The 23,158-nt window shown below is 36.2% G+C and overlaps 1 protein-coding gene across 1 annotated transcript; it reads left to right on the top strand.

The window, feature by feature from the left end:
• Positions 1–9,788: 9,788 nt before the first annotated feature.
• Positions 9,789–23,058, top strand: ube2v1 (ubiquitin-conjugating enzyme E2 variant 1). The gene is made up of 4 exons (XM_051912391.1): positions 9,789–9,942; positions 12,097–12,245; positions 16,310–16,435; positions 21,885–23,058. The coding sequence occupies exons 1-4, from the start codon at positions 9,873–9,875 to the stop codon at positions 22,029–22,031; spliced, it is 492 nt and encodes a 163-aa protein (XP_051768351.1). The 5' UTR covers positions 9,789–9,872; the 3' UTR covers positions 22,032–23,058.
• Positions 23,059–23,158: the final 100 nt, after the last annotated feature.

Here is a 23,158-nt window from a genome sequence, read left to right as displayed (position 1 = left end):
ATTTATTCAAACATGCATAATATAGGCTATTGAAAGAACATTAAAAATTATAATTAATATGTAATATGGTGTATATATATTTAGCTAAATGCTCCTCTCTAGAGTTCATTTTTCTAGCTTAACGAGTTTATGGTCACTGAATATGTTTGTTCTGAGGTAAATGTGACGTTACGTGACATTGTTTACAAGCTGTTATTAACGTCTTTCCGCGGTTGAAACACTGATTAAGCGATTATACGAGACATGATATGGATTTCGTTAAGTTATAGTGTATCTTTTATCATACCTTGAGATGTTCATTCATGTTTATTTCGCGCTGTAACCGGTAACTTAAAGCGGAGGAGAGGATCAGTTCACGTGCGCGTCAGGCTGCCGCCTCTCTTGAACTGCTGTGATCTGTCACGATCACATTAAAGGGCGCCAAAACGGTATTTATGTTTTTTTTTTTTGTTTTTTATTCCGAAGTAAAATGGGCAAAATATCAGACTTGAGACTTTGAGAAATATGAGACTTTGTTTCATGTCAAAATCATATTTTGTGATTTATTGGATGGTTACGTATCCTCGCGCTTTTTTAAGTGGGTATACGGAAATCCTTGAACACTTCCTAGTGGGTATACGGCGTATACCTGCGTATCACGTAGACTACACCACTGACGTTAACCATATGTTACCGTTATGATGGCAATGAAAAGGCTCCAACACCTCCGACGTTGCAGACGACATGACATGATCCAGACCACAAACTTGAAAATAAATCAAAACATGTACATGAAAATACTGTTTAAAACCCCACTTAAACAATGTTGTTGTCTAACTCATTTAACGTAGGCCTACCCCATCAGTATGTCACGTTAGTTCGCTGCTGTTAACGTTAAGTTTCCATGGCTCCGCCTGATGAGCTAACTTGCAGCGAAACACATGCAAAAGTTATGTTTTTCAGTTTAAATAAAGTTTATTTCGACTAATAGGTGAACTTAACTTACTCACCAGTTCATGTTATCACCGTTATAACGGCGATCCGGCCGACAGTCAGAAAAAAGGCACCAAACCCTTCCGACATGAAAAACGACACGATTATTTTGCTGTTAACATTACAAATGAAAACATTTGTGTTTGTTTTACATAAAATTAAAATAATATACTAACCTTTTAGTGTGTTACTGGTACATTCTTTTTTGCTCCGTTAACAGCCACTTCCACCACCGAGTAAAAAAAAAAAAAAAAAAAACTCGAAAAAAAAAAAAACGAAATCTCTTGCCATTGGTCAGTTTTTCGCGGGCAAGTTCACTACTGTAAATTGATTTACAGTACAGAAAAATTACAGTAGTGACCATATATTTTCCAATAATCCTTTGCCGTTTACAGTAATATACTGTATACACATAAAATACTGTTCAAATTACAGAAATCCGTTACAGCCCAAAGGACTGCAGTCCATATTTCAAAGTGCAATGGGCCATTAAAGTACCATTAATGGGAAAAATGCATTAGTACAGGTGTATTTGGAGTGTGTTAGGAATACACTAAAGTAATAACACTTTTGATCAAGTACATGAATTTCTTTTACCATTTCAAACTAACTATACTTTGTTTTCTTTATTTGTCATAATTACATAACTTTACTTTTGTAATTACTTTTCCTATGTAAAGCTGCTTTGCAACCATGCAAAATGGTGAAAAGCATTATAGAAATAAATTTGAATTGAAATAAACAATACCTGATATTCAAAGTGTGGTTAAATTATTGAAAAGGCTAAAGGTCATATAATTATAATTTTTTATTATTATTAATGGTGCTTGCCTCTGGCGAAGCATCATTATTGTTCTCTTGCATACTTATTATTCTTCTTCTGGACAAAACTTCGGCGCGTAACCGAATGAGGTGTCAAATCATGCGGATTATTGAGGAATGGTGTGCTATGACTTTTATAAGCGATCGGGTGTACATTGTTCACCCGGCGGGCGAAAAATCGCCTGAAAAAGTCCCATAGACTTTGCATTGCGACGAACTTTGACAAGTTATAGCTCCAAGCGAGGATTTTGTAGAAACATGTGGGTTACCACGTTTGAAGAGGCTGTCAGGCTCTGTAAGACAATACTTCGCAATGGGGTGTACGTTGTACCCCTGGGGCGCAAGAGCTGCCCAAAGTTGCCCCATAGACATACTATGGTGAAGCCGTGCCCATGAAACAGGAAGTAACTGCATACATATTTTTCCTACTATGGCAAATTACATAGGGATTTTGTATTTAACATAACTCTGGATCACAATGTCATAGAGACAAGGGGACGGCCTCATTTTACTCAGGCAACCAATCAGTCTTTCAGGATCATTGTGAAGCTATCAAGCCACGCCCTAGCAACCATTTAGACCACCCTAGCAACAAGTTCTATAGACATCCATTCAAAAAGATCAAAGGGATATCTTTGGATAGAAGTGTCATAGAAACATGAGGGTGGGCTTGTTTGACTCGGAGCAGCAAACGGCCAATCACGAATCACCTTCAGCACTTCATAGCCACACCCTAACAACCATTTAGAGCACCCTAGCAACCCAAACCCAAAGAGGGATATCTTCAAATCTGAATATCATAGAGGCATGGGGGTTGGTTTATATCATTCATACTGACAAGCAGCCTTTGCAGTAACATCACTGGCAGATGTCAAGCCACTCCCTAACAACCAAACAGAGTACCCTAGCAACCGTTCAGCATTACCAATATCTCTGCATCAGAACATCATAGAGACATGGAGGTTAGCTCTTTTGACTCATGCTAGCAAACAGGACTTCCAACATGCTACACATGCTAGCAGTGAATAGCTACATGCTAATAGCAATTAGTTTAGGGTTAAAACATGATACAAACAAGTCAAAATGTGTTAGCATCATGCTAGCAGCATGTTAATCGTGTTACCATCATGCTAACAACATGCTAATCATGTTAGCATCTTACTAAAAACATGCTAGCAACATGGTAATCATGTTAGCATCATGCTTCCAACACGCTAATCATGACAGCATCTTGCTAAAAACATGCTAGCAGGACGGTAATCATGATAGCATCATGCTAATCAAGAGTGCCAAGTTTTGCCACTACAAGCACCATTCACATTTTCTTCAGGAAATGTACATTCTACTTATTATTATTATTATTATTATTAATTATTTATTTATTTATTGGCAACTCATAACATTTCCTGTAAACTTTTATCTATACTATTTTTATACTCTACAAGTAACTCAAATACAGTTCATTGTATTGTACGTTTAATCATAACAGGTCAACAGAGGATCAAACAAAAATACATGAAAGGTGAGGAGAGATTGACTTATCAAACATATACAAAAACTGCCCCCTTCACTGAGACTCATACACTCATACTGTATAGCCTATATTTAGGCATATGTTAAAATCATATTATTACAATACTAAATCATAAATATTACAATGGAACAAACAAATATCAATACACAGAATGTGATTGTCACGATCCCTGTCTGTGTTCCCTGTGTCTCCATTATTGTGTTTTTACCTCTTGTTTCCCTGCTGCTGTTCCCCTTGTTAGTTACCATGGACACTCATTGGACCACACCCCCTTTTTATCTTGTTTAGCTTATTAGCCTTGTTCACTCTGCCTATATAAGCCTGGTTCACTCACCCATTCTCTGCAAAGTCTTGTCAAGTGTACAACTGCAATTCTGAGCATTTCCATGATTTCTGGTTTCTTGGATTATTGCCTGTCTTTTGGATTTTCCTGTTTTACCTGTGTGGTCCTGCCTTGATGTCTGTTTGGACTGCCTTCTTGTGTATTTTGACCCTTTGCCTGTTCTTTGACTCAAGTGTGGATTACTGTTTCAACAAAGACCTGCATTTGGATCCCCTACCTTCGTGTCCTAGTCAGTGGCATAGCCACGGGGGGCCTAGGCCCCCTCATAAACATGTAGGCCCCCGTAGATTTCTGATTGCTTAAAACAAAAGGAAGGAATTGTTTAATTGTTCTCCTGCAGTAGAAATCACATTCCGGGTGGGAGAAATGGGAATGCGGGGCACCGCGATGCAACCGCAAAGGGCACTTTCACTTTCACGATCAAAGGGGCAGGGGCTGAAATTAGCCTATAGTATGCTTTATTAGTATGGTGTTTACTGAGCTTTGGTTTGTTAATAACACTGTCTTAGTAAATTAAGCCACGTTAAGCGTTTTAGAATGTCCCAGCAACGGGCTGATCATCAAATAGGTCTATATCAGCATGAGATCAATGAAAATGACTGAATGAGCTTATGACTGGATAATTTGTATTTTTTAGAATAGAGATCACGGTTCTCCTATGATTCGGAAAGCAAAACATTACCCACAATCAAACAAAATAATATGTAGAGCTAATTTACTTGAGGTTCTGACAAAATGTTTTATGTTCAAAATTAGTCTTTATAACTGCCTAAAATGTTATAGATAAGCCTATTACATTTTTTTATTATTAATTTAAAGAATTCATCATGTAAAAATAATTTGAAATTAATAAATTAAATGCATTTTAACAGCAGTCACTGGTCGCCACCTACTGGCATATCAATATAACAGATACAATGAATGTGTATTAGTTTCAAAGGTCGTCTACTCATTTTGATACATATTATATATATATATATATATATATATATATATATACGCCCCCTCATTTTAAGATGGGCCCCCCAAAAAATACAATTCTGGCTACGCCACTGGTCCCAGTGCAGTTTGTAACAGTCATATTGTCTCTATCTTGTGCCATAGTCTTAGGTGAGAACTCATACAGCGGCCTTGTTTACTTTAATGATATGGCAACATACAATCAATCCCCACAGACAAACATTTATATGGCCTTTATACATCTACAGGATCATAAGATGAGTTTCCTCATTCATCCCTTACAGAGACGAGTTGTTGGGTTGAGTGAGACATTAGGGTTATGAAGTGGGCATCCTTTTTCAAAGGTTTCGTCCAGTTAATGTAAAGCCCGGGATACACTGCACGATTTTTGGCTGCCCCAGACGAAAGATTGCCATCGTGAAACAATCGTGGTGATTTCTGTGATCGTGGCTCTTAATCGGTGGTCTTATGTCGTACAGTGAGAGAGGTCCAAAGATGGCTGTTTTCCCGGTCTTGTGACCAAAGATAGCCTATGATCAGTTTTCTGACAGTGTCAGAAATTCAGCATGATCAACGCAATTGCTGCTACGACCTACGTCTACTGACCAGCCAATAAAAATGAGACATGAAATCAACGTGACATGGCGCTAAAACTTAAAACTGCTTACCTCAAGCTCTTTTCCCTTCTTCTTTCGCCGCTTCCTTTTTATTTTCAGCACACATAAAAACTACAACTGCCAAAGTGTGATTCAACATAGTGTTATGTTTACCAGTAGCGCATACTGATGACGTACTATAGAAACTTGCATCGTAGATCACGGGTCCATGTACGTTTTGATCAGTTAATATTATATTTGGAATGGAAAGAGAAATGAATAGACAGCTTGTTTATTCGTTTTTGGGTTTTTTTTTGTTTGTTTGTTTTTTTTGTTTTGTTTTTTTGTTGTTTTTTCGTTTAGTTTAACAAATGTAAAATTAGATTTTGACCCGATTTCCCATTTTTCATTTGAGATTTACAAATTGGTTTATGGCTTTGATATTTCATTCGCACATGTGGGCGATGCTGAAACGCCCCTTTCATCTGATTGGTCAAACCGCGCCGTCTTCAGGACGGCCTTATTTCTGAGTCGGTATGGCATAGAGTACCTCAGGGATGACGTGTTTTTGTAGGCAAAACCCGGAAGCGAGTTAGCGTTTTAGGACTTCTGCTTCCATCGCCCTAAAGTCAATGGGTTTTTTGAATGTATTTTTGCTAAATCGCCTGAAATAAGGTCTGTGGTTAACAAAGCCTCTAAATATTTTCATTTTTTGATCTATGACATAAAACACACCAGTTATAACCCGCTTGTTATTTTTTAAACCTTTATTGTATCTTAAAAACGACGGTCGCTAACAAACTGCTAAAAGGGACTACTTCCTTTTGCAGGGACTTTAGACGTCATCATAACAAACAGGACATTTGGACAGCATTTCTCATGAAAAAGTGTCGTAGGCTACATTAGAGGCGAAGCTTACAAAGGTTTATAAAGTGGGATGATTTGACAATGCCGTACCGACTCAGAAATAAGGCCGTCCAGAAGACGGCGCGGTTTGACCAATCAGATGAAAGGGGCGTTTCAGCGCCGCCCACATGTGCGAATGAAATATAAAGCCATAAACCGATTTGTAAATCTCAAACGAAAAATGGGAAATCGGGTCAAAATCTCATTTTCAGTTTGTTAAACTAAATGGAAAAACGAATAAACAAGCTGTCTATTCATTTCTCGTTATTCCATTCCAAATAGGAAATTATCAAATTATCAAAACGTAGCCTACACGGACCGTGCGTATCCAGGCTTAAGGGTACATATATTATATATAGATGTGTGTGTGTGTGTGTGTGTGAGAGAGAGAGAGAGAGAGTTTGTCATATTTAAAGTATATATATATATCGATTTGTTATTCTCACGTCGATATATATATATATATATATATATATATATTGGGGGGGGGGGGCAGATTTCTGATCGATTTATTGTTCTCACGTTGATTTGTTACACTGAGGCATGCTGCGCGGTAAAATGCAAGTTGTTTTTAGACTTATTGGTTTGATTATTTCACGTGTTGCGCGTAGCCTCTGCTGTTATTTTCTTTGCGCGTGAGAGTTCATTATTATGCGGTGAGTGGCAATGTGAAGCGGCACCCGAGGCTTCCCGTTTCCAGGATGCGCATCTCAATGCAGTGAAATTCGGTGGGTGCTCGGGCTCACTAGATACTCTCCATTCATTTTAACCAATAAAAAGTCGTTAGAGAACCAAGAACCTCTGACTGCAGCGCACACAGCTTTCTTCTCGTCGTTATAGTTCCTTTGAGGCGGTTTCGGTGGTGTTATAGATGAGTCTAATACATTTATTATTATTATTATTATTATTATTAATTTAAAGAATTCGTCATGTAAAAAAAAATGAAATTAATAACAATATAACAGATACAATGTTCTTACAATGTTCTTTCTGATCGCGGCTACCGCAGCATCTGTATGAAGTTTACTTTCACATAAAAATACAGATAAAAATTATATACATATACATATATATATATATATATATATATATATATATATATATACATAAAGGCCCCCTCATTTTTAGATGGGCCCCCCCAAAAATAAAATTCTGGCTACACCACTGTGAGAGAGCATCATGATAATCACTTTTAACAAGTTTCAAACATGTTGTAGATGGAATTAAGAACCTAGCCAGTGTACTTTCTTAAAGATGAGATAAATAACTACATGTACAGTGCATTTTCATTAAGTACATGCATTTTTAGTATACTTATCATGAAATAAATGCAATTTAAATACAATTAAGTATATTTATTTTTCATTAGGGTAGTCACAAAATTATCAATGCTCTCATTTGGTTTTTGTCTATATTGCATGAGATAGATTCTGGAGTTCACATTTAACTTTAGTTCCTTCAAAGAAACCACAAGGTGTCAGGCTTTCTCTTATTTGCATCACTGACTGAGCCCACTTGCATCGAGTCATTTTAATCCTTAATGCCTGTCTTCATTCTCCAGGTGTAGATTCATTATTTGTTTAAATAAAGACATTGCTTCACTCAGATCGGGGTTAGACCAATTCATCATTGGTAGATGTGATGTGATTAAAAATAGTCAGGGGCAATCGTGACCTAATGGTTAGAGAGTGAGACTGGTAACTTAAAGGTTGCGGGTTCAGTTCTCAATACTGGCAGGAAATGACTGAGGTACTCCTGAGCAAGTCACCTAACCCCCGATCACTCCTTGGGCGCCACAGCAAAAACTCCGGGGCGCCACGCCCACTGTACCGGGGGTGTGTGTCCGTGGTTTGCAGTGTGTTGGCCTTCACAGGCCACTTTTATGTTTTGTTGTCTTTTCTGGACCGATTAGCAGTTATCACACAGACAATATGTTCTCCTTCACAATCCCAGATAGGTGTAAAGAGAGCGCATCCACACAGCCATGAACACAGCTTCACTGGTCACGAACATTCAATGCGGATAACACTAGTTTACCTCTGCCACCATGATGTATTACTGGACAGCATTGTAGGTTGATAAGAACATCTTTACTATGGACTCAACGTATTCAACATGACAGTCATTTCCAGTACACATACATAGCGAGTTAGCTGGCAGCTAGTTAAATTATTTATCTTGAAATCTGGCATGGAAACTAGCTTGTATAAACTTTAATTAAGCAATTAATAAAAAGGAACTTAACACCATGAAGCCACTGTGGACACCACCTATTGCCAGTGTTTTGGGTGTAACTCATTTACTGTAATTTCATTACTTTTCCCTTGAAAAAGTAAAGTAAGGGATTACTCTTATTTTCTGTAATTTAATTTAATTTCAGTTACCTCTGGTGTAATTGCATTAAATACAGTATAGACTTAAAACAATTCAATATAAAACAAAAGTGGAATTAACATCAAAATTTAATGTCTAAAGTTAAAATGTATGTTTTTAATGTAACCTTCTCCCTTTAAATAGTTTGGTCAGATCAAGAATAATTTATGCAATTTTATATGATTTATTTGAAAGAATTAAAAGAGCAGATTCATGTCTATCCTTGATCTTGTATTGTTCAACAGGCTGATATGGGATTTACAAAGTAATTAGTCACTCAGTACTTTTTAGAGAGAGTATAGTACAGTAATCTAATTACTCTGTTGAAGATGTAGTAGCTAGTAATTAATTACTTTTTAACTTAATTTACCCAACACTGGCCGAGGCATAGGAATTCATTCAGCAAGACCCTCACAGTGGATTATGGGAATTCTCTAGCTCAGGAATTTTTGCATCGTTTAGGTCAAACCCTGATCACACTCACCTCTCTGTAACTCCAAAGCTAAACTATTTGTTCTGATTAAAAAAAAAAAAAAAAAAAAAGTAATGGAATGATCTACCACTGGAAGATGACTACCATCTGAAGTGGTGAGGAGAGACACAGTTTGCAGTCATTTATAGAAAAATTTATTTTGAAATGTATTGGATTGTATAGAACAGTAATGTAGTTTTGAGTATATAAGAATCATAGAAATTAAATCACTTGTTCAAAGTTCTTTAAATTTCACATTGGAATGATACAATGGAATTCTGATTCCCTCAGGTTATTTTAAACAATGTTGTGATTTATGATTATGATCCTATTATTTTTTTGTACTTATTTTACATATTTAGTAATAAAGTCTAATAATTTAATATTATTTCCTGGGGTTGAACAGCGGTCATTTGAGCCTGTTAATGTTTTGGTTCTGATGTTGAAGAAAGATCTTGGCAGACCAAAAAGATCAGACCAGACCTTAAACTAAAATATCAATGTTGTTTCTTCTAAACTGGATTCTGCCCAGCTGCACTACATTAAAAACAAAAACCTAAAATATTACCTATAAAATACTTCTATTATTCAGCATATTGGGTGTTTTCATTTTTTTTACTCTTGATTTTCCAATGCTTTGCTAAATAAATAAATAAATAAATGCATTGTACTAGACTAGTGCAATGCATTTACTAAAGCACAAGCACATCAGCAAATCTTTAAAACAAAAACTAGGCTCAGCACATCAGCAATTATTTCTACTAACTGAAACGTACTAGATTTTCTATAATACATTTACTAAATTTGCGACAGATTCAGGAGGATATGATGAGTAATAAACGCTCAGAGTGAACTTCAATATCCAGGTTCACTGATTATTCACATGCATAATTCATGAGGAGATTGTTCACTGTTGGCGCGTCCCCGCTGCTGAGCAACAAGATGGCGGCCGCCGCCGGATCAGGTAAATTTATGAAAAACTGCTATTGTATCAGACTATTTCTTTCTTTAGTGTGCACAACGAGTGTTATGATATGGTAAAACGCGGGAAAAGTATACTTTCATTGAAATATTCACTCGTGTTGCTGTGTTTAGCGTCTCAGCATTCATGTGGGTGTGTTTGCACAGCATTAGCCTGTCAAATCCGTGTCATTTATCGCGTTTAATGTCGATGGAGTTTGTGTTTGAGTCAGTTTTAAATAGTTTAAGATTCAGATACATGGTTCTTAATGTATATGGGTGAAAGTACAACAGGTTTTTAATGTAATCTGCCTATTCTGTCGATTAGCCATGTAGCTTATTCAACTGCAGCGTCATGATAGAGAAACAACACAATACACTGGCTGTGTCTCAAAACCGGGTGAGCTGCCTATCTAGACTGCAGTTCTGTGTATCATAGACGCGTTCCGAGCCAGTTTAACTTCAGTGATGTTTTATAAGTTCTTTCTAGGTTGGCAGCTCGTTAGGTTTAAGAATACGTATACCAAAGTGCTGTCTAGGTAGGCAGCTCGCTAATTTGAGGCACAGCCATTGACTTCTGTGATCTTTACAGACCCAGGGAACACAACAATGAAAACCTAACACTTCATAACATCTTCCATTTAAACACAATATCTAACATTACTTATCTGATAAGCATTATAACATTTTTAATGTCGATTCAAATGTAAGTTGATTTGCAGACCTCTGGTTAAAAGCCATTTATGTTATTTTCTCTTTCATCACATCCCTTAACTCATTTGTTTGTAGCACACATTTGACATTTTTATATATATATAATATTTTCACGAGACATTTTTGTCACATCATATGCACATGCTTGTTATTTTTGCTCTTTTTATTGGCAGCTAATAAAATTATTTGTTCATGTGTTAGAGTTCAACTGCCATTCACTTTGTCCATAAGGGAATTAATACTGTTGAAGCTATCAAAATAAAATTACCATGTTTAACAATGAAATTCCAGTAAAAAAAAAAAAAAAAACCTCATTAGTCATTACCCATGATCCTGCAAAAAAAAATTACCAATCAGATAATCACGACAAGCAAATGATGCCAAAATAACTCTTCTTAGCTCCTCCCACTCCCATGAAGCACTGCAAATGACGTAATAGTCTTCCTAAGCTGTCAAACTATTTAAATGTTTGTGTATATATATACATATTTTGCAAACAATGTAAAACAGTTTCTTTATACACAATCAGCATATCTATATCAATAGTTTTAGTTCTCTATCATTTTTTTTATTTGATTGTCATTTGCAGTGCTTCATAAGATTGTAGCTTTTACCTCACTACAGCCGTGTAAAGTACACAGTATTGTACCTTGTTTTTTTTTTTTGTCTGATTTTTAAATACATTTTCCCTTTTAAATCAAAGTTTGTTGTGTTGTGATTTTAGTTGCTTTTGTTTATCAAGGCTTTTTCTCAAGCACTTTTTAAAAAATTCCCTATGGGAAAAAATGAATAGGAAAAATACTCCCTAACACCATAACAGCCCACGGCACAGTTGCAGTCTTTTGGGGATAATATTTTGTTACTGAAGAAGTTGGTACTGAATCTTGTTACTGATTTCAGATCTCAAATATTTCAGGCTGTGTACCACCGTTGATCAAATCTGAACATCCAAGTACCACCTAGTCCTCACCGATCTTCACTAGATAAACCACAATAGTAACATTTAGTAGTTTGCAATCCAATTTAAGCTAATATCACAAAATAAAAGTTCTTTGGACTGCACTTCCTGGTTTCAGTATGGTTTCATTATAAGTATCTTGCTCAACTGAGTCTTTGTTCGTTGTTAGTCAAAAACAGGCCATTCTTTAAGTTCAGCTTCAGGAAATCAAACTCACTGACTTTAAGGAAAAATAGAACTACGCTTTACCTTTTGTCATGTGCCTTACAGTTTTTGGCTCTCTGAACAATTGACAGAGAAAAGACAGTAGAATTGGGAATTATCTTTTGCATTGCCTGGTTTAAAAATAAAAATATATTTCCAGCTAGATGTAAAATATTCTAACTCAGAATTTCTATATCAGCAAGCACTTTCCCCTGCAGTATCTGTTATGAACATCATATTGTAGCAGCAGATGTTAATGTTATTGTGTGTGTGTTTTCACAGGCGTGAAAGTCCCCCGTAACTTCCGGCTGCTAGAGGAGCTTGAGGAGGGTCAGAAGGGTGTTGGAGATGGGACGGTGAGCTGGGGTCTGGAAGACGATGAGGACATGACCCTCACACGCTGGAGAGGAATGATAATCGGACCCCCGAGGGTCAGTTCTACTAGCTTCCTGGGCTCTATTGACTTAAAATGTTTAGATGCATATTCTTGTGCATGAATAACGCTATCATATTTTTATCATTTCACATGTTTTTACTCAGAAAAACAAGAGGTCAGTGTTTATGGTATTAGAAAATGCACTCTGCATGACTCTGAAAAGAACCAAATATGCCAATAACAATATTACTGAGGGGGAAAAAGGCATATTACTACACTTTGATGTAGGGATGTGCGATATGTATCTTCTATGATAATATCGTAATTATAATTTTAACAATGTACGAGCGGACATTATCGAGGATGTCACTTATTTTGCAAAACCCAAACACACCTTCAGAGTCCAATGAATTCACTGTGATGGAGCCTTTATCCAAACCTGTATAAATGTCTTTGTTCTGCTGTACACAAAGAAAGATATTTTGAAGAATGTCAGTAACCAAACAGACATCGCCCACAAACAAAGAAATTTACACAGGTTTGGAACAACTTGAGGGTGAGTAAATGATGAAATCAATTTTGGGTGAATTATCCCTTTAAGATCTTCTAGTGCTGAATTGTTAATGACTTCTAAATTTAGTTAGCCTGGTCTTTTAGTGTTGTGGAATGCTCTACCTAAAGACAGATGTAAAGTTACTGCTTTTAAAAACCTTTTTAAAAACATTTATTCTCTGTATATTATTCTTCACTAACTTTGTAAAGCGACCCTGGGTTTTGGAAAAGCGCTATAAAAATAAATTATTATTATTATTATGGTAACACTTTACAATGAGGTCTCATTTGTTAACATTGGTTAATGTATTAACTAACATGAACTAAAAATGAGCAATACATTTGTCACAGTATTTATTCACCTTTATTAATGTTAGTTAATAAAAATCCAGCTGTTCAATGTTTGTTCATGTGAGTTCACAGTGCATTAACTAATGTTAACAAATACAACTCTTGATTTTAATAATGTATTAGATGAAATGAACATTAAGATTAATAAATGCTGTAGAAGTATTGTTAATTCTTAGTTCATGTTAAATACAGTAGTTAACTAATGAAACCTTTGTTGTAAAGTGTTACCATTATTATTATTATTATTATTATTATTATAATGGTGACTAACGTCATCACTACAACACACACTTCCTAGGGTTGGCTGTGGTTCTTGTTCACCCAGACTCATTTCTAGATTCTGGTTTACATGCACACAGAAGGCTCTCTGGCAATTTTATGTCAGTCAAATCAAAGTTGTGAATGTAGTTTATGTCTGATGTCACTGTTGGCCAGTCTTATCTTCATTGACATTGGTAGCAGTAGTTTATATTTTAAATACAGTGTGTGCAAGTGCTTTATTGTCAATGTTTTTTCTGTTACATTTGATCATATACAACTCTAAAAAACCAAGAACCTGTGGTGGAAATTCACCTATAAGTTTAAAGTCAGGCCACTCAACAGTAAAATTATCAAACCAAATTTATTCTGAAAATCAAAATTCAGGGTAGTCTCTCTTACAACCAGAACATACCTCAGAGAGCTACCAAAAGAGGTCCAAACACAAGAGAGTATTTATTCAGTCAAATCATACATTTTAATTTTTCAGCAAACAAAGACTTTCAAAATTGATTGCAAATGAGTAAATTATCATAAGGCCTCCTACTTCACTTTATCTTACAAGTAAATTTTTTTTCTGGTTCATTGACATCCCATAATAGTTGTGTCCACCTGACGTGTGTAAATATTTTTAACTGGAAACCTCTAACTCCCTAACTACTTCTCGGTCTAACTGACCTTGACGGCAGGAAGAGTCATTATTCCCAAGTTGCTGTAGATTAGCTTTGCAACATCAAAGAAAGATGGAAAAGCATACAAAACAATATATCTGAGTTTTTTACCAAGTGTATGACTGAAAAGTGACCCAATACTTAGACATAAAAATAAAAGGTAACACACGTATATATCTCCTTGCTCATCAATCAAAATCTACCCCTTACATGTACGGCATAGCCTCCGTTGGGCAGCGACCTGCTTGAAACGTTACATTCTTAGACAGTTAGCACTCTTTTGAAAACTCCCTCTGTCAGAAACAACACATCTTAAAAACAATAAAGGATAGGTAATCTGTTTTCAATACATGCAGTGGTCACATACATATATCTATGTCAACAAAAATTTTTCTCATGATTTAAAGATGCGGTAAGTAGATTTTGAACAACGTTGTTGGACATTGTTGATATTTGACATCAACCCAAACAAACCCACCCCTCTCTTCATTGCTCCACCTCCAAAACTCACACTCCAATACTTGATGAACGAAGGACAAGGCAGCACAAAAAATTAACATACAGTACACGAGTAAATACAAAGTGTTCATTGTTAGTCGCAAACAGCACAGCAGCTCCAGACAATCAAAATCATATTACTCACATGAATAGCGGGATCAAAGCAGCCTCCGCGTCTGTTTTCAGGCCTTCCCACTTAGCTCTCTTCAGCGCTGGAAAGCTTTCCTAATATAAACGCGGGTCCTAAAGTGCTTGCCCAGTCATAAACCTTCATTCCAGTGATATTCTTTTGAGCTCTTTTGTATTGTCCCATCTCTCGTTCTGCAGTTTTTTTTCTTATTTTCAAATCTCCCTTTCGCTCATTCTCTCTCCTTGACTGTCATACGCCCCCTAATGCTGATTGGTTAGACATTTGTTGTTGGTATCGGCCCGACTAACTTCCAAACAGTGTGTAGTTGAAAGAATACATACCCCACCTTTAAAGGTTATGCAAAGATCATGTAAGAAAATCTATGTAACTCATGTAAGATTGACAAGATTAATCATGTATAAACAACAACATTGATTGAATACACATAAGAAAGAATATTTCTCTTGCAACCCTTACTTTGTTATGTGCATGCTTGGGGTTTGTGAGATGCATTTTGTTGTAATAAATGTTAAATGCATTTAACTAATAATATAAATAATTAAAGAACAGTTCGTAGAATTGTTATGGGACTAGAATCATTAAATTTCTTAGAATGCAGAGCAGTAGCATCCAACACTCTTATCAATTGAAGAAGGCCCAAATATGCTTGACTTCTATCTAGTGTTCATGAGCTGCACATGAGCATGTGTTTTAGTCTGTTTGGGGCATTATCACCCTGGTGGAAATAAAAATAGACCTAATCCAGAGGCGTCCAATCCTGCTCCATTATAGGGACTGGACCAAACCTGGCAACTTCATTGCTCTACGCTTATTTCTTTGTTTTGTGCACCATCTTACGTTTCTTTGTGTTTGCTAGGCTGTTAAGATCCGGTTCCAATCTGTTGATGAGTTTCAACAATGTGTTTTTAAATATGGGAGTCATCAGTGTGATATCGTTTTAGAATAAGGGTTTCAGAGGGTCTTAAATCAGAGCAGAAAGTTTTAAATTCATGAAGTCATGGCATTAAATGTTGCATGCATCGCAAAAAAATGAATATATCTTCCGCAGTATTTTTGTTCTGTTTTCAATACAAATATGTAAACATTCTTAGATCAAAATACGTTTACTTGAAATGCAAATATAAAATGTCCTTAAAAATTGAGAAAGATTAAAGATGAATAATGATCTTCCCTTTGAATGACGTCGATTTTTCTGAGCCTGCTGGCAGATATTTGTTCTTGCTTTAATCTTTAATTTTGATCAGTTTCATAAGACATTTTATTTTGTCATTTTGCATCTCAAGTAAATGTATCTTGATTTAAGAATCTTTAAACAATTGCGCTGGAAAACAAGACAAAACTACTGAGTGTGATCAGAAGGTACAGTAAAAGTTATTTAGCTACTTTTATCAAGATACTTTTTTTGTAAAATGAATTAAGTAATGATACCTGTTGGAAGTTGTATTTTCAGACTTGCAAGTCTTGCTAATATAACTCATGTTTCACCCTAGACACTTACATTTAGAGAACGTATGGACGTATTGTTCACTTAAATTTTCTTTACTTTGTCTTAAAAAGTTATTGAAAAAGTCTTAAATTATCTTTTATAAAACCTGCAGAAATCCTGTTATAATAATTATATTTGCTTTATTCATGCAGACTATCTATGAGAACAGGATGTACAGCCTCAGAGTAGAATGTGGACCAAGATATCCAGAAACGCCCCCTTTTGTTCGCTTTGTGACAAAGATCAACTTGAATGGAGTGCATAACTCAAATGGTGTGGTAAGTAGAGCTGAATATTGAATACTTCATTTCTTCCTCATCTGCTACTCTTATCATATGCATTTTTATGTCTCAGTGGGATCTTTATAATACATGCATTTCATTCAATATTCTTATTATATTCTGTAATTCTGATTTGCTACACTCTAAAACAAATAATTGATTGTTTGAGTTGAGTATACTTTTTTTGTTTTTTAATATTAAGATATACTCTATCTATACTTGCTTTGTAAGGACAACTGGTTTTGTCTAACATTATCTAACCAGTCCCCCTTTGTGGAAGTCAAGGCTTATCATAATGCGTGTTTTTTTTTTTCTTTTCTTTCATAAATACTGACAAAAAAATTAGTTATGCAGACTATAATATGGTAAATATTTAATAACAATACAATATTAATACAATATATAACCTAGGGTATGATTTTTTTAACTCAAAATTCAACACATCTGACACAAAACAGTAACTTCAAATCCACATTTCGCTGCCTGGATTCCAATTGTTTCTGTGAATTGTATTTGCTTCTCTTTTCTGTAGCTTTCGGCAGTCTGTAAAAAGTCTGTCTGTCAATCGCACAGCTCTTTCCCATTTTAGATGTGTTTTGTGTGTTATCCACGGCATTCAAGCTGAACACCCATCTTTTTGCCCCTCAGTGGGTGTAACCTCAGTGACTATAGAGGACAACTAATATTAACTTTGATTAATACTGTGCTCATTAATTACTAAACTTTCTAGTGGAAAAATGCCACTTCTAGAAATGTCAAGGGCCCTGTGAATTCTACTTAATTTTTTCCCCAAAATCCATTTTATTATATTTTTTTCCCAATTCTGTTTTTCATTGTAATCTTTCAGGATTACATATTTAGTCAATTAATTACATTTTAATAAGCAAAAAGGAATTAATTAAAATCAGAAAACTTTAACAATTTAATTTCTTAACATTTTTACAATAAAAGGCCCTATATTGTTCTAGTTTTTCAGAAATTGTTTAATTCTATTTCTGGATTGTGTTTTATGATTTAATACAATTTTATTATAAAAAAGGGTGGTAATCAAATTAATGCATTAAAGTATAGCAGTCTATAGCAGTAATCAAATTAATTTCCTTTCATTTTCTGGCAAACAAAGTGTTGCACTTACAGAGGTTTCCAGTTTAAATTAAAACAGTGGTCTCAAACTGCCGGCCCGAGGGCCCCTCTACCCGGCCTACAACTGATCTCAAAAATAAAACACAATTCGGCTCGCTAAATTATTATTCTTATTATTCTCTAGTTGTATCATACCATATTCCATATTCAAAAGAATGACATGATTCACAGACAGTTTCAAGAAAGATGGACATTGCAGTATTTTTTCGTGGAGTTTAATGGAAACGCTACCTGTCTGAAATGCAAGGAAAAAGTCGCAGTTCCAAGGGGCCATTCACATATCGCGTCACATAAGCGGCCGTGCCGCTTTCTCCTTCTTTCCAAAGCGCTTTAGCTCCCGTGGCGTCTGGCATAGGCGTGCCTGGAAAAACGAGCGACTGCGACGCTTCTGAGCGCGCTTGCCTAAATTACAGTAAAAGCACACGCGCAAGTCGCGAGCGTCGATTTAAACCACTGAAACGCGTCTGATGCTACCAATAAACGTTACCGATGCTCAAACAGCATCTTGGACAAATGTGGCTCAGCTGTGTGAGCAGAAGCGCTGCCAGTCTGGCAAGAAATAAAATAGTGTACAAATGTATTCAGGGATTGCATTTGTTCAGTACAGTGTTGTTCAGTGCAAGATTTTGATGTTACTTTATTTTAGCTTAAATAAGGGAAAATATTTGCACTAACTGTTAAAAAACTAACAGGCCTACTGTATGTAACATTGATAGAGACACTGCTGTTAACATTAAGTATGGCAAAAATATTTTAGTAAATGAGAAATAATGCAAAGGAAAGTACATTTTCAGAAATTGCGCTTTCTTGTGCTAGAATGTTAAAATGGCCCTCCAATGAGGTGTCAATCACAGCAACAGCCCCCAGCTAATTTGAGTTTGAGACCCCTGAATTAAAACATGGAGGAAAACTTGTGATATAGTGTAATATTCCTTTAAAATGTTTAAATAAACTGTGTTATTACTTTGAGAAGAAATTTCTACTGTACATTAGTACAATTGTAATATTTCCGTTGTAATTTCAAGTTAACCTGAACTTTTGATTTTAGCAGGTTGTAGTTAAGAGCTTTGAGTTTCTGTTGAATTTGACGATAGTTTATCTCAAATGAAATGCGGGTGAAGTGACTCTCAGAGCCAGAGATGTGCACAGAAAGTTTGAGGGCCAGTGGCCCAAACCAAGAAATAGGGAACCCACACACCCTAAAAAAGATGTGTACCAAATTCAAATAATTAATTATAACATTAAAATCCAAATGAACAATAAACCTTTTACATTAAGGAGCAGTATTTGCCAGTAGGTGGCAGCAAGTCACAGTCTTAATGAGTGAGTCACTGACTCATTTAATTCAACTGATTCGTTTAAAATGCGGATTCATTCAGGATGGAAACACCATGTGTGTTGATTGGAGAAGTGCATCTTTTCTGCTGTATTTGTTTAGAACTGTTTTCGTTGGTGAAAGTGGAGCAAAAACATACTGTATTGACATTATAACAAATCTAAAATCTAAAAAATAGCTTGCCGTTTATTGAACAGTTGTATAAAATCAATTTCACATTTGCGATTGTGCTGATAGGCTAGTCGAGAAAAAACAGCTTTCTTGCTTGTGATATCTTGTTAAAAAAGGAACTCTTTAGAGAAGAATTTTTCTCCCCTATTTTGTTTTTTGAATCATTTTTATTCATTTTGGGGCATTTTTGCCCCTCGCTCCTGTTAATTTCCGACCCTGTTCTTAATTCTGTCTTTTCGCTTAGGAATTGACTAAAGCCTGATTTATACTCAAGTTCGCTTGGGTGCACACAGCAAAAATGATGTCATAGGCTTTGGCAGAAGTGCGCATGAACCCATTTCGTGAGGCGGTGTGCACAGCATTTTTTGTTACTTTGCGCACAGTTCCGCATCCGAAGATGCACGACTTCAAGCCGATTCTGGCCGAGCAGGTGCGTCTGAAGACATGACAGCCTACTATTTAAAGATTTCTCCATTAAATTTGATGGAAGTTTGTCATATAATTTGAAATGTTTAAATCTTAAAAACAGACAGAAATATTTTGAGTGTAACACCGTGTCCTTACCAGACGCGATGCGATAAGATTCCAGCGATGAACAATTTGACTCCCCACAATAGACGCGACGTGAAAATGAGAAGCGATAAAATCAATCAAAAACCACAGCCAATCAGAAGAGAGTGTGGGCGGGATCTCTCGGCAAGAGCACAGCGGACACAATGAAATGGGCAAATACTTAGTAAAATTCATAAATATTACACAATTTAAACATTGTTTAAAGTACATACGGAGTGACTGAACCAATCTTTGTCATAGAATACACTTGTTTTTTCGCATTGAGTTGACAGTTTGAATGTTCTTGTGTCCATTTATTTATTTTCAAGATCTGAGGTGAATTAGCCAGTGTTGTTTTCGTTACAGCTAAAAAGCTGGAAACACAGAATAATATTCAAACTCACGTTAGACGCTTTTAACATTAAATAAAGCACATAAACAGTACCTGATATTATCATTGCCATACTTTGTATTGCTGTTTCAGCCGCAACGTCGCGGAGAAATAGAAACCGTTTCTAAAATAGAATATTCGCATGTCGCTGCCGCGGCTGGATAGGACAAAAACTCCTTTTAACATGGAAAAGATACCTTTTATCGCTTGTCGCGGCGTCGCGTCACGTCTGGTTAGGACACGGTGTAAACCTCAAATTGCAGAATAAACTGCTTAAACTTACAGACTGAGAAAGCTTTACTGTTCAACTGTGTTCAAACTCTGTTCATTCTACATCAATCCCAGTAGACATTTCCAAATACTGTGTGATTACTTTCATAAATGTATGTATTGCAAAAGATCATGTTGCTAAATAGGCTTCTAGTGCATTTTCGTTTCGCAACATGTCTGCTGAGTTCCGTGTGAGCCGCGCGGCAGTGAGGACAAGTCAAGGCTTAATATGGGCATTTACAGCCCATAATGAGAATGAACCAATATGTTTATCAATATTTTTTGCTTGCTAGCACACCAATATCGAAGATGTTTATTTAACCGTAACAATAGAAGCAATCAAGCCAATATGCAAGTGCTGTGACTAGTACCAGTTAGTCTAGCACAGTACACAGACAAGTTCAACAAGAAGCAAAACATTACCGGCAAAAACAAATTCCGTCAAGGAGTTTCTGCAGATTTGCCATAGACAAATTGAATGTCGACACGTTGGACAAGCGAAGGGAACTTGCTCGTGTTAGCCAGTGTTGGCTAAATCTGGTGCATTTTACACATTGTATGTATTATTAATGTGCATTGTCCCTGATTAAATAAAATAAAATGTAAAAAAAAAATGTAAAATGAAACTCAGAGCGCAGCTGGAGTGCGAAGGAGAAATGGAAACCATGGAGTGGATCTGGAGCAGCAGAGTCGTTACAGAATGCATTTGGCACAGATTGAAATATACAGCACCCTGCCTGCTAGAGGGGCACTGCAGCCCATGAGGCTCGAGCCCCATAACCACCCCCCTGTACACATCCCTGCTCAGGGCAGCTCTGGAGATGAAATTCATGTGTCCTCATATAGTGAGGCGCTGAAAACACCGTCACGCATGCTTCAGTTTGTGCAGTAAACCAAAATGAGTCACACACATGCAGATTTCAGGATTAATATAGCAGTCTTTTTTGCAGTTTAATAATCACAGACACTAGTCCACATCTTACTACTTTTGATTTATCCATCCAAATTTTTCCAAATGCTTACGTTCCATGTTATACATTAAAGGTGACCTATAATGCCCCTTTTTACAAAATGTAAAATAAGTCTGTTTAATCTTGGATTATAATGACTTTAATCTTGAATCAAGATGGAGCGAAATTTTAAATGTTTTTCCACATGCTTGCAGAGAAAGGCTTATCAAAACAAAGTTACTGGGTTGTTCTTTTTCACGTTTTCTGGGTTGGTAGATGCACCGTGGACCCAATTATAGCACTTAAACATGGAAAAAGTCAGATTTTCATGATATGTCCCCTTTAAATTCTATTTTTATCTGTGATTCTGTGTTTTCTGCATGGTGGAAATCAAAGATCCCAAAATGTCATATCATGTTTTCCATAATAAAAACTCAATGCCGTGCAGTTGTTGTGAATATACTGTACGGCTCATGTGACCCTTAGCCATAATTGTATTCCCATCATAGCAGATCATCTCAAAGATTATGCTTTTTTTCCTCAAATTGACCATTTAGAAAACCCTCAAAATTGGCCAAATTCTCTCTTTTTGTGCTGATTAATGCATTGTGTAAATGTCTTTGGCTCACTTAGGTTGATATGCGAGCTGTGTCCTCACTGGCCAAGTGGCAGAATTCCTACAGCATCCGTGTGGTCCTGCAGGAGCTGCGACGACTCATGATGTGCAAAGAAAACATGAAGCTGCCGCAGCCTCCCGAAGGACAGATCTACAGCAACTGAGCTCAGAGCTTCTGTCGTCTTCTTCTCTACCTTCATCAGAACACATTCACACACGCAAGGCTGAGCATTCCTCCTCTTTTTTTTCTTTCTTTCCGGACTCATGAGAATTCCTCCCTGTTCCTGACCACTCCCCATGTGCTGCAGCAACCAATGAGCAGTCCTGCCTCAGGAGCTCCCATTGGACAGAAACCATGGATGTAGTGGTGCGCACAGCAGAATACTGTACATCATTCTAATCTTTTTTTTAAATGTTTATTTGTTATACATGCAAATTGTAAAAATAACAAATGATCTTATTGAGTGTAATCTGTGTGCCCTCATTTGAGAATAGTTCTGCAAGTGGAAATGAATTTGTGCTATCATGTAACATGCTGTGTGGTGGGAATATTTAGATTTTCTTTTCTTTTTTTCATCTTTTTCTAGTGATGATAGCATCAGAATCAGCAGTCTTGACTGTTTAATCGGGGGTTTCTGGCCTGACCGGTTAAAGTTCGGTGTCTCATTACTTTCTTCCTTCAGGCTCTCAGCTTTAGGTCACTTCATGGGTTAATTAAAAGTTTTTGCAAAATAACAACGGAAGCTCAATGATAGAAAGTGTCTAACAACATCAAAGATGAAGTGTGCAATTTGTATTTGATGATATGTTCTATCCTAGCTTCATATGCAGAGAAAACTATAAGGCAGTTGTAGGTTGATGGCTGGTTTTTACACATTAGTTTGGTGCTGCATCGATTACACACTTCAACTTTAACATGATTCGCTCCATTGAGCTGTTGAGAGCTTTGACACCATGAATACTATGAATAAATTTTGTGAACAGTATGTTATAGAAAAATTAGAAACGTTGTGAATTACGATAAATTGCAGGTTTCAAAGAAAAAAAATCAACAACTGAACAGTATATAACAAAACCCCACACACTGTTGCTACATGTTGCTCCACCTTCAATGAACAGCTGTGATTAATAAGTTTACATAGCCCTTGCAAAATCTGCAACATTTTAATAATTAAAAAAGGATCCTAAAAATTGCATTTTGATTATTTGGTACTGCCCTAAATAAGCTATTTCGGTAGCACTTTATTTTACAGTCCTGTTCACCATGTATATACTATGTATTTTATTATAG

Source organism: Ctenopharyngodon idella, chromosome 11 (genome assembly GCF_019924925.1).
Source record: "Ctenopharyngodon idella isolate HZGC_01 chromosome 11, HZGC01, whole genome shotgun sequence".
NCBI classification, from domain to species: domain Eukaryota; kingdom Metazoa; phylum Chordata; class Actinopteri; order Cypriniformes; family Xenocyprididae; genus Ctenopharyngodon; species Ctenopharyngodon idella.
This window is presented reverse-complemented; position numbering and strand designations above follow the sequence as displayed.